Below are 14151 nucleotides of genomic sequence, written 5' to 3'. Positions count from 1 at the left end.
AGGAGAGTGGTAGGAAGCTGGGATAGAGTATCGCAAGCAGAGACTCAGCTTTCTCTGAAGACTATCATGCACCAAAGAGTCTCTCACCCTCCATGCCAGGTTCGCTTATTGATGCAAGAACTGTGGAGAACAGATGAAATCCTGGACAGCACGCAGGTGAAGCCAAAGACAACAATCATGAGTAAGCCTTGCGATCAGCGCCGATATTGCCTTTCACGCCTCCGCTGCTCGAGGAAGGGCGTAGGCTCTGGTTGTAATTCTGAGATACCGGCTGCGGGATTTTCGACGGAGTTTGAGTAGGTAGAGCCGGCATTGGTATAGGGTCGTCATCATAATCGTCTAGAACATACTCTTCGCTTTGTGTCCCTTGATGCTGCACTAGTATCTCGTCCACTGGTTGCTGGCCGTAGCGTGACTTCTGCGCTGGCGGTTGCGCATGCGTGGCTGCATTCGCATTCTTCTTGTTGCCTTTCTTGCCTTTTCTATTCTTCATCTTTGCTTTTTCAAGAAGTCGTTGTTTTTCGGCCAAACGCTTACGCTCTAGTCTATCTTTAGCCTCGTATTGCCGGATCAATGCCTTTGGTGGTTCGTGAAAGATGCTTTCATATTCGCAGAACTCGCAGATCCAGACGTCTTCTTCTTTCGGTGGATTTTTGTAATTGTTCATCTCCTGACGCGTGCGGCGATTGCGAGCTGCGAGAGCATACTGCTTGTGAAGCGGACGACGGGGCTTCTTCGTTTGTTGCGGAGCTTGTTGATTGGCACCAGTTTGGTGAGCCGCAGCCTGATTTGTTTGGCTTGCCATATTTGGACTCGTCTGAGTTCCCTGAGTCGCGAAACCTCTGCCGTTCTGTGATTGATGGGGTCCTGTTGAATTTGTGGCTACTCTCGAGTACGGTCCGCTAGGCGAAGGGCTGAAGTCTATGTCCGGAGGCCACACCATACTTTTTGCAGAATCGGATTCGCAAATGAACGTGAATTGAGTCTTTGCAGAGCTAGAATTCTTTGACGACTGTTGCTCGAGGAGGCTTTTGTTCTCCTGGCCTTTGACTGGCGTAGTTGGTGAAGCAGCTGCCTCTGCGATAGCTGCCGATATTATGCCTTGGTCAGTTGATTTTGCTGCGGCAGCCTCTGTGCACAGATTAGGAGACGAAGCAAACGCATGACTAAAGAATGATATTACCTTTACCTCCAGTATTACTGCCAAGTGTGTAGTCCCTTCGATGGTGAAAAGATCGACCAGCTTGTAAAGTGTTCGATCCATTGACCGACACACCGAGAGGACTTCGCCCGCTATGATACCGCGTGCCAGCTCTTCCATAGCGTCCTCTCCCAGCTCCGGATATTCCTGTTCCAGATGAGATGGCCGACACGGCTGAATTTCCTGTACCGTAATAGTGTCCAACGCCGCTGTCCGACTCTGACTGAGCAACATCTATATCTCGCGTTGACGAGATACCCATTTGAGCCATGTCGGCAGAGAGCGAGGTCTGGTGACTTCCGAGTGACCCAGAAGTAGGTATCTTACGTTTCTTTTTGTTGTTTGTATTCTCAAATGAATCATATCCATCAACCGAGTCGCCTGAGGATGCTGTTGATTGTGGTATGGGCGGCTTGATGTACTTGACAGTGTCACTTCTTGAAAGCGTATAACCACTCCTGAACATATTATTCACACTTCCGGGCCTCTGGCGCTGTTCTTGACAGCGCCTTGCCATACCAACGCCATCTTCGTCGTCGCTGCCATTCTCGGCCCCCCTAAATTGGTAGCTATCAATTTCACCGTCACCATTCCTTTGCTCTCGTACTAGATTAGCATCCATCTCGGATAGATGCGCTCGGGCAGGTAATCCATTCTGCTGATCCGTCGGGCCATTGTATGGAAATTGAAAGAGTGGCTTTGACAACGTCGTGGCCGGTGGATACAAGATAGAGTCCGCGACCTCTGAGGATAGTCGGGAACGTAGACGTTTCTTTGGCAGGGGCCGGATAGGCCGGTCTGGGTAAATAGAGGAGGTGGTATCGGAGTAGTGTAATTCTAGTGGAGGAGGCGGAGAGTATGTAGCTCCTGCAAAGATAGGAAACAAGAACCGTGTCAGCCTTATACCAAAATGGTCGAAAATGCATATAGGATGCATGAGGAGCATATGGTGAATGGTATTGATAGCTTTACATAGCTTTGAAGTAAGGATGGTTGTTGTTCCTAAGTTTGCAAGGGAAGGCGTGAGCTCGTACCTAGTGTGGCTGCCATGGTGTCCACGATCTCTGTCCGCCAGCTTCAATATGCAACTCCTTTGTGTATATAAGGCCGCTGACAGCAACAGTACGGGTATGTACGCCGCGTATGTATGGCTAGTGGCTAGAGAGATTGACACATGGACAATTGATGGAGATGTCTAAATGATGAAGGTAAGCTCTCTGTGATCACACTCGCAATTGGAATAGTCAACGTGGCTCGCCAGCATAGCTAGAGTACAGTGGTCAGGGTTGGGAGTCCACGGTCGCTGTTCAAGAGAATTTGACTCGAAGCGGAGAATAATCTTACAAATGCTGATATACAGGAGTTGGGTACTAGTACTTGTGGGTAGGCAAGCTGCTGACTTGATTCCCTTTGCAAGTCTTGAGCAGCGAGGAAGGGGTTTGGAGGATTCAACAAAATGGATGGTAGGTAGAAGACTCGGCAGCTGTTGAGTGGGCAAAGGAAAAAGTTTGATGTTGAAGACAGCTACGAGTACTAATTATCCTAATCAATAATCATAATAATAGACCTGACCTTACTTAATCATTCGCTTTCATGACACCATGCAGTCGATAGCCTTTTGGGAAATCACCGTAACGCCTTTGGGCATCGCCTTGTATTTTGGCCGAATATCCGCGTCAGAGACAAGGTCCTTGTACAACCTCGATGTCTCTGTGTTCTCTCTGTCTCTGTGTTTCTGTGTCTCTGTGTCTGCGCCTGCACCTGTACCTGCACCTGTACCTGTACCTGTACCTGTACCTGTACCTGTACCTGTGCCTTGCCCTGCGCCTATCTGCTTTCAGGCTCTTGGATCCTCTCTCCGCATCACAATATATGTTGAGTGTCGTCTTTACAAAGCTCATGAAACGTCATGAAGGACGCTTGAGGGGCTATTCTGCTTTTCCAATACCTACTATGACACCCTTTTCCACCCACTTCTCCAAGTCATTGTCTCAGGTCAGCTCCACTCATCTGTCTCCCTAATCCCAACAGATGGACAAAGTCGGCATCGAAGCTTTCCCACGTAACATTTCAGAATTGAGTAGCTCTCGTTATCGACGCCTGAGAAAGCTAGAGCTGGATGGACGTGTGCATTGGCCCGGTCCATCTCATAGACGGGCAAATGCAGCGGCATGGGGACTCTGTTCGACTCTCCTTCAACTCCAAGAGTGAGCGCTTTGCTCTCTCTCTGTGTTGCGCTAGATGCCCTCAAATCAGACATTTACTTTATCTCCATGATCAGTTGCAGAAGCCGCCTTGAAGAGGTCAAATCTAGAAATAGCAATTCGGCCGACGACCCTACAAGTTGGGGTACTGGTGGGGTACTGGTGGAGTTGTCGAGCTTTTAAGGCGAATTACTGAGCTCTTCTATTTTCAAAGAGATAGGTATATACTCCTTGGCGATGGATGATTGAAACGATGTGTGCTGTAGGATTGTCTTGGGGAATATAAATGATATTGTCATATTGATAGGAAGAATTATCCGCCTCCACTGGCCTTGGATGCACAGATACATACTATATCTTAAAGTATTTGATGTACTCGTAGTGAGCATCCGAATCCAATATACTTACTTGGCCCTTATCATGTCAAGTCCCTGTCACTTCGGCTGGCTTGTCATTATCTGGCGGCCACCCTCAGATGGAGGAGATTCCAAACTCAAGAAATGCTCCAGTCTGATTTCCTTTTCCAACTTGGGTGCCAAGATCTCACTTGAATTGTGAGACTCGAGATGATGTTAAAGCCGTAAGGTAAACTCCGTTTCCTAACAGGGTCTAGTGAGGACAGTGCTCGTGAAGACGCGAAACTCCCCTCTTCCCTCTAATAAATCTCTACGAACTCCTAGAGCTCTCATGTTCTATCAATTCAATTTCCCTCCTGTCAGCTATTTCACTGCACCGACAAGCCTTGGGTCCTACATCCAAAACTCATTCTGATCAAGTCTTCCCTCAATCTTCACACGTCGGCTCCAATTTGTCAAATCTGGGAGTCGCACACATAAGCAGAACCTAAATCAGTACTTCCCATAGCCTCAAAGCACTTTGACCATGCTTGCTAGTCCTTAGCAAACCAAGAGCTGCTTATGTCTCCCCGTCGCTCGTCACGGGCGCGTACCACACAGCCAACGCCATCTGCACCGCAACACACCAATTCCTCCTCGTCCTCTATCTCCTCTGGTCCGGCAGATCGCAGCGCCCGCCCGCAAACCAAGTTACCATCGCCGCGGAGCTCAGTAGCTGCTCGATCGCAGTCTCCCGAAGATTCTGAAGCGCCAGCCAGACCACAGTCGCGGAGGACGAGGAGTAGCCAAGACGACCCCAAAGACGAAGCCCCGCCTGCAATCGACGACGAGAATGACGACGAAGTCGAAGAAGAAGTGACAAGATGCATTTGTGGGAACCAGGAATATCCAGGATTGCCTGACCCCGACCCCGCCAAAACCGTCTCTAAGGACGAGTCAAATCCTGCGTCTTTCGCTGAAGATACTACCGGGTGGTTTATACAATGTGATCTATGTAAAGTCTGGCAACATGGAGGCTGTGTTGGGATCATGGATGAAGCTACGAGCCCCGAGGAATACTTCTGTGAGCAGTGTCGCCAGGACTTGCACAAAAGTACCACTACCACTAATGGGTGAGTATGCACTCTATTGCCCATGGGCTCTGTTGACAGTCCGACCCTAGACGAAAATACTCTCACTACCTGCCTATGCAGGAATCGAAGTCATCACAGTCCTCTCCAGCTCCTGCTGCTAAACAACATTCGAAAAAGTCTAGAGATGGTAGAAAACCACTTGCCAACGCGGATAATACATCGAAGGGGCGCCGCTCGACGATGAATAGCCGTGACGCCGCGTATGAAGAAGAGCAGCTCCGACGAGCAATTGAGGAGAGTAAGAGGGAAGGTGGAGCCCCATTCGCAACTACGGGCAGACGAAAGGGTAAGCGGAGTCGAAGCGAAAGCGAAGAGTGAGTCCTGCACGATTTTTCTAGGTTTCTATGCGGCGCGATGAATGTGCTTCATGAACTAATTGGAACAGGCGTAACGAAAACGCGAAGCGCCAACGGACTGCTTCAGGTTCTGCTTCCTCGGCCTCTCAAAGCAAAAGTCGTCGCCGTGATGCGGACTCGGAGAATGAAATCGAGAAGCCAGAGAAAACCAAAAACATCAGAGGCGCAGCAGCTCGAAATCACCGGAACAAAGAAGTTCGAGATCGCGAAGCTCAGCAAGAAAAGGAACGCGCAGATGCATTTGGCGGCCGCAAAGGCCGTGCAGAACGACGGCGAGGCGATGGTATTGTGCCCTGAGAGCTCATCCAGCCACTTGAATCTGCTAATACTCTTCACTCCTAGAGTCCGATCCTTCGCCTCAACCACTCTCGCGGACTGTCTCTGCCAGGGGCGCCAACACCACCAACGCCCATTTCGCTGCCCCTGCCCTTCCAGATCACCTGCCACCCAAGAGCGCACAGAAAAAGACCGGGCGACCACCGGCAAAGCGAGGCCGTGTTGGAAGGAATCAATACACTAAGGACCGTGACCTCCCTGCCGAGATGCCAACCACCACTATGTCGCCCGCGCGAAGTAACAACTCTCATGATGCAGAAAACGGAACACCACATCTCAATGGCAGCAGCACCGGCATTGGATTTGCCGATAGCAATGGGTTTGGCAAACCCTCCAAGCCGCGCCACATGAATTTCAATCGTACCAGCATGAACGACATGAAACGCCGTGTTGCCGGCATTCTGGAGTTCATCTCCCACACGCAAGTGGAGATGGCAGGGGTTGGGCCACCCTCAACGACGAAATCATCGACCAGCACAAACACTCCCCCAGAAAGCAACGACAACAGGAGCGACGGACACGGTAATGGTTCAAAGTATGATAGGGATAATGGGAAAACGGTCAACGCAGCCTTGGCAGATTTGGAGGGCGTCAATGAGCAGGCTTTCGCGGCGCTGAGTAGTGTGGCGATGATGGAAATGTTAACAAGGAGGTTGATGAAATGGCAAGCGGAGTATGGCAAATGGGGAGAGAAATGATGATATGGTTTTCGCTGTCGATATGTGGATGTGAAAAGGCGAAAGTCATCCACTGGCAAGGAGATGGCTTTCTCCGGCATTTGGCGGAGGACAAAAGTGGGAAACAAGTCATTCACATCTGGCGTCGTGTGTCTGGCGACAAAATCCTTACTCCGGCACAGGCATATAAAGGAGATACTTGGGTTCATTTCTGCAGCCTGCTCAACGTACCCTTTCACTTTATACAGAAAGTGAAGCTCGAGAATAGCCCACAAACGTTGTATATGATCAAGGGTATTTCCGATGACGGACAATGCTTCTAATGCAGTAGAGCAACTCTCAACGCCTGCGCAAATGCCTCGAGTCGCAATCGCACCAATCCTCCCATATTTACAGAAACCCTTTACTATCACTCAACATCCTCCTAATACCGTCTCCACTCTCACTGCCCCTTGCCGCATGATTACCTCTTATACTCCCGCCCCACTCGCTGCCACCACCCTTTCCACCAGCCCCTCGTTCCATTCTCAGCCCTTTCCATCCTTCCAGTTCTCTCTCGAGTCTGAGCCCCTTTTCTCTCTCCTCCCTCAGATCCCTCTCCGCTCTCCTAGCGCTCAATTGGCTCTTTGCCTCTTCGGCTTGTAGCTCGTCAACTGTCTGTAGCAGACGTTCTATCTTGTCGCGACCTTTAGCGACGTCATCTGTGAGTTGGTTGGCAAGTTTGTCGCGGCGGGCGAGCTGTGACTGGAGATCACGCACTGTGCGGTCGACGTTGCGGACGGAACGAAGGGAGGCGGAGTGTGTGTTTTCTTGGGTTTCGAGCTGATGCTCCAGCTGTTGGCACGGGGGATTATTAGCCACCTCTAAAAGGGTCTTAGACAGATCCATCATCTTACCTCATGCACTCTGCCATTCAAAAAGCGCACGTCCTGGCTAGCGTATGTGTATCCTTTTGTCTCCAAATCCACTACCCGGCCTTGCAAGTCTTTGACCGTTTTTTCCAGGCCTGCCTTCTCTTTGTGCAGAGTGACAGTCGTCTCCCTTTCGGAGACGACATCCTTCTGCATCTCCGTAGTCAAAGCTTCTGCTCTGCGCATTTTCCCGATAGCAGCGGCTGCCACATCTTCTTGCTGGGCAAGCTGAGACTTCAGGTCCAGTAGCTCACGGTCCATACCTGCAGCATTGCGCATTGACGGGCTTTCGCCACGGGCGAGATCTTCAAGACGATCACCAGCTTCGGACAAACGGGCTTCAAGACCGCGTTTCTCCTTTTGAAGCATATCTCTTTCGGCGGCGACGTCGTCCATTGAGGTACGCAAGTTACGGACCTGCGACAGAAGAGAGACGATCTTTCCTTGCGCATCATTATGAGCATTGAGCGCTTCTTCTCTTGATAATGACAAGTCTTGCAGAGTCATTTCGAGTCTCGACTTCTCTTTCGCCCACGATGAACTATTTAGGACTTCATCATCCCATTTCGATCTCGACTCTTCCAGTTCGTCCCGTATGCGTGTATTCTCGGAGCGGACATGAATGACGTTTTCGCGCTCGATCTCTAGCTCATTGGTCAGAGTTGCAAACTCGTTCTGATACTTCCTCCTGGTCTGCTCCATGGAAGTCTCTTTGTCTTCTACATCCATGGCTCGTTGGCTCCGATAGTCTTCAAGTTCATGCTGAAGTCTCTTTCTCGCTTGGAGAGCGCCATCAAGATCTGCAGCAAGATCTTCAACCTTTTCCTCGTAGTGTTGATTCTGTCGCTGCAAGTCTTCGACGAGAGAATCCATCTGCTTGCGCTCAGCCATGACTGATGCATAGGTATCCTCGCTTTCTTTCGCTTGTGCCCTGGCAGATTGTTCTGCACGGGAAGCTCTGAGCACGGCAATTTCCGCTTGTTCGAGTTTACTGAAGTACTCGTCGGCTCGCCGCTTGTAGAGGCTCAGACTCGATGCAAGATCTCCGGCTTTGGAAGCTTCTGCATCAAGTCTTATTTGAAGATCCGAAAATTCTTGCAAAAGTTGATTTCGGGATGCTGTTTCGTGCTCGTTTGCAGCAGATACTTCTCGAAGTTCGGATTTTGTATCCCGAAGTTCTACCTCTAGAGACGCACGGACATGTTTGATGTTGTCAAAATGTGACTTGGCTTCAGCCAGGTCAGCAACAGTGTTGTTGTAAACCTGGACCAAGGACTTCCGAGAGTCCTCTTGCGAATTGATGAGATCGTAAAGCTCTTCATGAGATTGCGCCTGCACGTCTCGTAGTGACAGCTCTCCAGAGTGTACTGCCCTCTCTAACGCAGATACCTTCTTTGCAGAATCATCCAGTCGGTCGTGAAGTCGGCCATTTTCCCTTTCGAGCTTCTGTACACGCCTGACTGATGGGCTATCATCCTGCCACGAATCTCTTTGCGGCGAGAAATGTCCAATTTGGCTTTGCAAGTGGCGATTTTGCATTTCGGTCATCTGAAGCTGATTCTGCACCATTTCTAACTCAGCCGCAAGATCCATCCGCTTGTTGTAGGCGGCTGTGTCAACCGTGCGATCAGAGCGGCCGGAATCATTTGTGGCGTTGCTTATGTGACGACGATCAGGAGTAGAAGTTTTGGAGTATGGCTTTAGATCAGAGACCTTGCGCAAGTGCTTTGGTGATTTCCTAGCTGGTAGCGTATTCTGATCAAGTTCCTCGAGAAGCTGACGCTTCGAAGACGAATGACGAGCATCAAGTTCCGATACTTCGCTGTCGTGTCGCCGTCGAAGCTCGGAGATCTGGTTCTCGGCGCGCCCCAATCTCTCTTCTGTCACTCGCAGAGCCTGCTTGGAAGCCTCCAATTGTGCAGCCAGGTCTGTGTAGTCCCGCAGGCGTGGAGCTACAGCTTCCCACGAGGGCACCGTCTCCTTCGATTCAGGGTCGAAGACCTTGTGCAAAAGGGTAAGCTGTCGCCGAGACTCTTGGACTTCTCCGTTGGCGCCATCGAGCATGCTTTGTAGCTTTCTGGTGTTGGCTTGAGCTTGAGTTTTGAGCTGCCTCTCAGACTCCAGATTCCGGTTGGCCTCAGCAAATTGAATGCTAACACTAGAAGAGGTCTTCTCGGCACTACGGGTTGCCTTGTGCTCCCGTTCAAGCTCGTGATTGAAATCTTCCATACTTAAAGCGAGCTTCTCTTTCTGTTTCTCCAGGGACGTAATTGATAGTTGGGCGTCATTATACTGTCGTGACAGTCTCTTATTGTCTTCGTCCAACTTTGCTTTCTCCGCTTGCAATTGGCCCATCCTAGACCTCTGCGAGTCGCCAGCTCTAGAATTTGATCTTGCAATGTCTAGGTTCTTCTGCTGAACTTTGTTCAAAAGTGCACGATTGTCATTCTCTGACGCTGTTAATCGGCCTTTGACGGTTATCAGCTCTCTCTCCAAGCGTTCCTTATGCTGGTCGTGCTGGGTACGGAAGTTGTCTGAATCAGCAATCATCTCGGTGAGAGATTGTACTTCATCTGCTAGATGGTGGCACTCGGCCTCGATTTGGTCGCATCGCGCATTCTTCATATCTAGCTCCTTTCTAAGGGTGGCTTGACGCTCATTCGCTTGCCGAGAAATGCTACGCTCCATTGCTGTCTCGGCCTGCAGTCTTGAGGACTCCGCCTCCACGAAGCGCTCACGCAGCTTTTTCAGTTCCGTTTGCAGGTCTTTACGACTTTTCTCAGCATTAGCCCGTGCTTCAACTGCACGGCGGAGAGTATCTTGTTGCACATAAAGCTCTTTCTCGATGGTTATCTTCGATTCGTTGAGATTCTGATACTCCTCCTTCAAGGCCGTCATCTTGTGATCACTTAGCATCTGGACGTCGTCCCTAGACTGTCTCTCGCGACTGAGCTCCGCCTGGACTTGGAACAGCTCCACCTTAAGATCCTCTATCTGGCCGTTCAACATCTTGCGGCTATTGCTGGCCTGTGTGTCCTCAGATAACTTGGCATCAAGGACTCTCTTGGTATCTGCTGCCTCCCTTTCTAGTTGAGCTTTTTGCGATTTGGTAGCATCAACTTCCGCCTGGATCTCACGCAACCGTGTCTGGATGTTATCATGCCGAGAAGCGAACATGCTTCGCTCCGCCTCCAGTGTCATGCGCTCGGCATCGTGCCTCTTTTGATCCGATCTCAATACAGCAATCTCGCTCTCCTTCCGTCTCATCATATCCTCGTAGCCGGTGGAAGTGGATGAGAGCTCTTGGAGTTGTTGTCGGATTTGGCGGTTGTCGTCCAAAAGATCCTTGACCTGTTTTCGTGAGAGCTGCAAGTCCTTTGCGGTTGTAGCTAGCTTGATATCCAAGTCTTGATCTATTTTGAGAAGCTTGCTCTCAAGGTCGGAGACTTTTCGTTCTTGCAAGCGCATTTGGCTCTCTAGCATCTTATTGTTCTGGATGAGTCCCTCGTGTCTATCATTTTTCTCGGTCCTAGCTCTCTCATTTTCGCTAATTCGATCGTCCAAATCGGAAATTCTGTCTATGAGGTCGTTCTTGTCGGCTTCTAGTCTGCTAATGATGTGTCCCGCCTGCTCAAGCTGGCCACGCCATTTCTCAGCTTGCTCTTCCGCCCTCTTTTTAGCATCAATGAGGTCGTCGAGCTGGTCTTCAAGGCTTTCTTGATCTTCTATCGCACCTGCAAGCTTTTCGATCAGCTCTGCTTCACGCTGCTGCAGGCGCTTGAAAATTTCCTCTTTGTCGAGCGCGAGTGAGCGTTCACTTTCCAGGGTTTGCTGAATGCGTTGGACTTCGGTTTCTGCACGCCTTCTCTCTTCTTCGAGCCTCAGTCGATCGTTACTCTCCTGCTGCACTTGGACCTCCAGCTTCTGAATCGTCTCATCGCGCTTTCTGACTTCTCCAGCAGTTTTGGTAGCACCTAGCAGAGGCTTCATCCGAACGAAGAGTCTCCACCATGGATTGTTGCAAAGGTCGCTGTAGACCGCGAAGTTACGCTGAATGATTCGAGTCGCTTCCGCTCGATACAGGCGCTTGTTTGCGATCCTTCGTTGGGTAAATCCTCTTGCGACTGATTGAAATCTAGACATGATATCCCGAATGAGAGAGTCCCGCTGCTCTTCGAGTTCTGCCAGCACGCCGGCTCTGAAGAAAACTTTCGTTAAGCCTACTCGATAAAGAGCATTGTCCAAATCCAGTTTTTCGAGCATCATCTGGGCGGCCGTTCGACCTTCAAGATAGCCCTTAGGCATGTTGCGGCAAAGAACTTCGTATCGCTGACGAAACTCTGAAAAGGGCAGTCTATTGGGGAAGCCGGTCCTGGCAATCCTTATGCCCTCAAGAACACCATTGCATCGCAGTTGGTCGAGGACAAGCGGTGCGCTGAACTGCTTAGGCCGCTTCCTATGATTCGGCAGAATACAACGCACAAAGTGGGGATGAGTGGAGTGAAGCTGATTCATCAAGCTGGAAAGTTGTTCCTTGTGTCGTTGTGCCACCGTCCTAAAGAGCCCTTTCTTGACACGACTCCTTGTTGCGCCGGCATCCTCATCAGGGTCGGCACAGTCGGTAAAGAGCGTAGCGATGTGTTTGTCATGGGAAGATGCAAGAAGCTTTGTGATGTTGTCGTTGAGCGGGTCTTTGTTCTTATCCAGCCATCCAATCGTAGAATATTCCACTTCAGCTGCGTAGTGTGTCAGGATGAATCCTTGAGCTAAACGTGACGGCCTATATTTGGGCGTCTTCCGCTCCCATAAAGAGTGCATCTTCTCAGTGAAGGATCTGTCAGTAGCTTTTGGCATGACGGAGTCTTCGTCAAGGCAGGAGAAAATTCCAATGGGGTTTGGGAGCTCAATGAGATCAATGGTGGGCTGGAGGTCCTTTCCGAAATCGATGAATTTCCACTCAATTTGCTCCCTTGCATACTCTTCTTGCTCGAGGACAAACATGTGGTGGTTGAAGAATTGCTGAAGTTTCTCGTTGGTGTAATTGATGCACAGTTGCTCGAAGCTATTCTCTTCAAATATCTCAAAACCGGCGATATCCAAGACTCCGATGAAGTGGGAATCATCAAGGCCCATACCAGTCCGGTCAAGCTGACGATTGATCCGAGACACGAGATCGCCAAAAGCTCGTTCGTAGATACCCTTCGACAAGGCATCCAAAGATGAGCGGACCTGTTCTGGCGTTTGAGCTCTCTCGACCCACTCTCTACCGGCCTTGACTTTTGGGTGAAGCAATCCTTGAATAAAAGGCTCAACGGCAATTCCGAGCAGCCGGCAGACTTTCTTGGCTTGTGCATGAGCATCTTCCGTGAGTGTGGCTTGATCGGCCCGCATGCTCTCCTTCATCACTGTGACGTTACCAAGGAGCAAAACTGCAGCGACAGTACGGAGCACAGATCGCTGCTCCTTTTCAGAAAAGCCCATGATATGGAAAGCCTCCAGCAACGAGCTCCACTCATCAACATCTGAGACTCCAGCAATCATATCGTTACCACCTCTCGTGTAGATAAAATCCTCCACTCCTAGATCAGCGATCATGAAGTCTTCCTTCATGCGTCGGTCTGCCCCTCTAAGCAATTGGTAGAACACGTGATAATTTCTTTCACTGGAGTTGAGCTTTACGACTCGAGATTTCTCTAGCAGATACCAGTCAATGAAAGCTCCTGCGATTTGTCCTGACCGTGTAAACTCAATACGAATGAATTTCCCGAAACGTGAAGAATTGTTGTTGCGTACAGTCTGGGCATTCCCAAAAGCCTCTAGAATCGGGTTGGCCCTCAAGATCTGCTGCGAAAGGTTAGAGAATTGCCGTCCTCCAGATTTTACCCCTGGAGAGTCAGAAGTTGCTACGGCTGCAAGATATTGAATGACTTTCTTAGTGTTCTCAGTTTTGCCAGCACCTGACTCGCCACTGATCGAAGCATAAGCGGAGACTGGATAATCGATGTGAAAGACACCTACGTGACCAAAATGCTCTGATTCTCACCCTCCTCGATCAGATTCCGAAAGGCACCATCAGCCATGGCATATATGTGAGGTTTTGTATCTTCCCTGCTGCGCCCCTTGTACATCTTCATATAATCGCTGGTGTAAATAGGCAGGGGACAGTACGGATTGACGGTGACCAAAAACAAGCCAGAATAGGTCTGGTGACATCGATTAGCTGAGCCTCAAATCGTCGCTCGGATGACTAACATAGATCAAATCTGCTTGATATCTCATATGGAGATTATGGACCACAGAGGCCTCATTCAAGTGAGTGAGCTCTGCCATATCATCTGCCTTGTCGAACTTGGCAGGATTTACTTTATCAACGGTCTCGGAATCGACCTCTCGTTGCTGAGTCACTGTCAGCAATCCCTGCAAGTTCAATTGAATGTTTAGCCACCTTACGCTCCCGTCGTCACATTGCACAAGCAAACGGCCTCCAAGAAGCTCCTCGACTACCCATCCTCTCACGAACGCTGACTGTGGGTCTCGCAGCCAGACGTAACGTTTTCCAGAAAAGTCGTTCTCGCCCTCGATTCCGCCAATCTTGTCACCAGCCCTTTGAGATTCTTCGGTCTTAATGAACTTTGGTGCAAAGGTGTTAGATAATTGGTGAGTCGTCCTGGTTGAAGTCGATCTCTGCATCGCCGGCTGTAATGATGCAAAGCTTGATCCACTCGGAGGAGAAAATGACTGGTTTCGATTATGCGTTGCAGGGGGTCCCGTGCCCGAAGGCGAGGTAATGATAGCGGATCTGGGTCTTGTACTGGGCACCGCCAGGCCTGGCGAAGGGGAAGGTGAACCTCTGTCGAAAGCATTGTTGCGCCATCGGGCGCTGACAGGACCTGTTGTTGACATGCTGCCGATCTCCCTCTGCCAATTTTGTTCGACCAAACAGCAGCAAATCAAATCGCACGTAAAGACATGATACT

The 14151-nt window shown here is 50.0% G+C and overlaps 4 protein-coding genes across 4 annotated transcripts; 2 read left to right on the top strand and 2 right to left on the bottom strand.

Moving 5' to 3' along the window:
• Positions 1–175: 175 nt before the first annotated feature.
• Positions 176–2251, bottom strand: HO173_002110 (uncharacterized protein; the record flags this gene model as incomplete). Its single annotated transcript, XM_037304046.1, has 3 exons — positions 176–1131; positions 1184–2068; positions 2236–2251. 3 exons carry the CDS (start codon positions 2249–2251, stop codon positions 176–178), a joined length of 1857 nt encoding a protein of 618 aa, XP_037168841.1.
• Positions 2252–2802: 551 nt separating this feature from the next.
• On the top strand, positions 2803–3412 carry HO173_002109 (uncharacterized protein; the record flags this gene model as incomplete). The annotated part of the gene is made up of 2 exons (XM_037304045.1): positions 2803–2964; positions 3233–3412. 2 exons carry the CDS (start codon positions 2803–2805, stop codon positions 3410–3412), a joined length of 342 nt encoding a protein of 113 aa, XP_037168840.1.
• A 910-nt stretch (positions 3413–4322) lies between these two features.
• Positions 4323–6284, top strand: HO173_002108 (uncharacterized protein; the record flags this gene model as incomplete). The annotated part of the gene is made up of 4 exons (XM_037304044.1): positions 4323–4873; positions 4924–5208; positions 5280–5533; positions 5593–6284. 4 exons carry the CDS (start codon positions 4323–4325, stop codon positions 6282–6284), a joined length of 1782 nt encoding a protein of 593 aa, XP_037168839.1.
• A 369-nt stretch (positions 6285–6653) lies between these two features.
• HO173_002107 (uncharacterized protein) lies at positions 6654–14077 on the bottom strand (the record flags this gene model as incomplete). The annotated part of the gene is made up of 5 exons (XM_037304043.1): positions 6654–7097; positions 7160–13142; positions 13193–13377; positions 13427–13570; positions 13625–14077. The coding sequence occupies 5 exons, from the start codon at positions 14075–14077 to the stop codon at positions 6654–6656; spliced, it is 7209 nt and encodes a 2402-aa protein (XP_037168838.1).
• Between the last annotated feature and the right edge of the window lie 74 nt (positions 14078–14151).

Source organism: Letharia columbiana (genome assembly GCF_014066305.1).
Source record: "Letharia columbiana isolate WasteWater2 chromosome Unknown Sc0000004_s0, whole genome shotgun sequence".
NCBI lineage: Eukaryota > Fungi > Ascomycota > Lecanoromycetes > Lecanorales > Parmeliaceae > Letharia > Letharia columbiana.
Note: the sequence above shows the minus strand (reverse complement) of the source record. Positions and strands in the feature narration are given on the sequence as shown.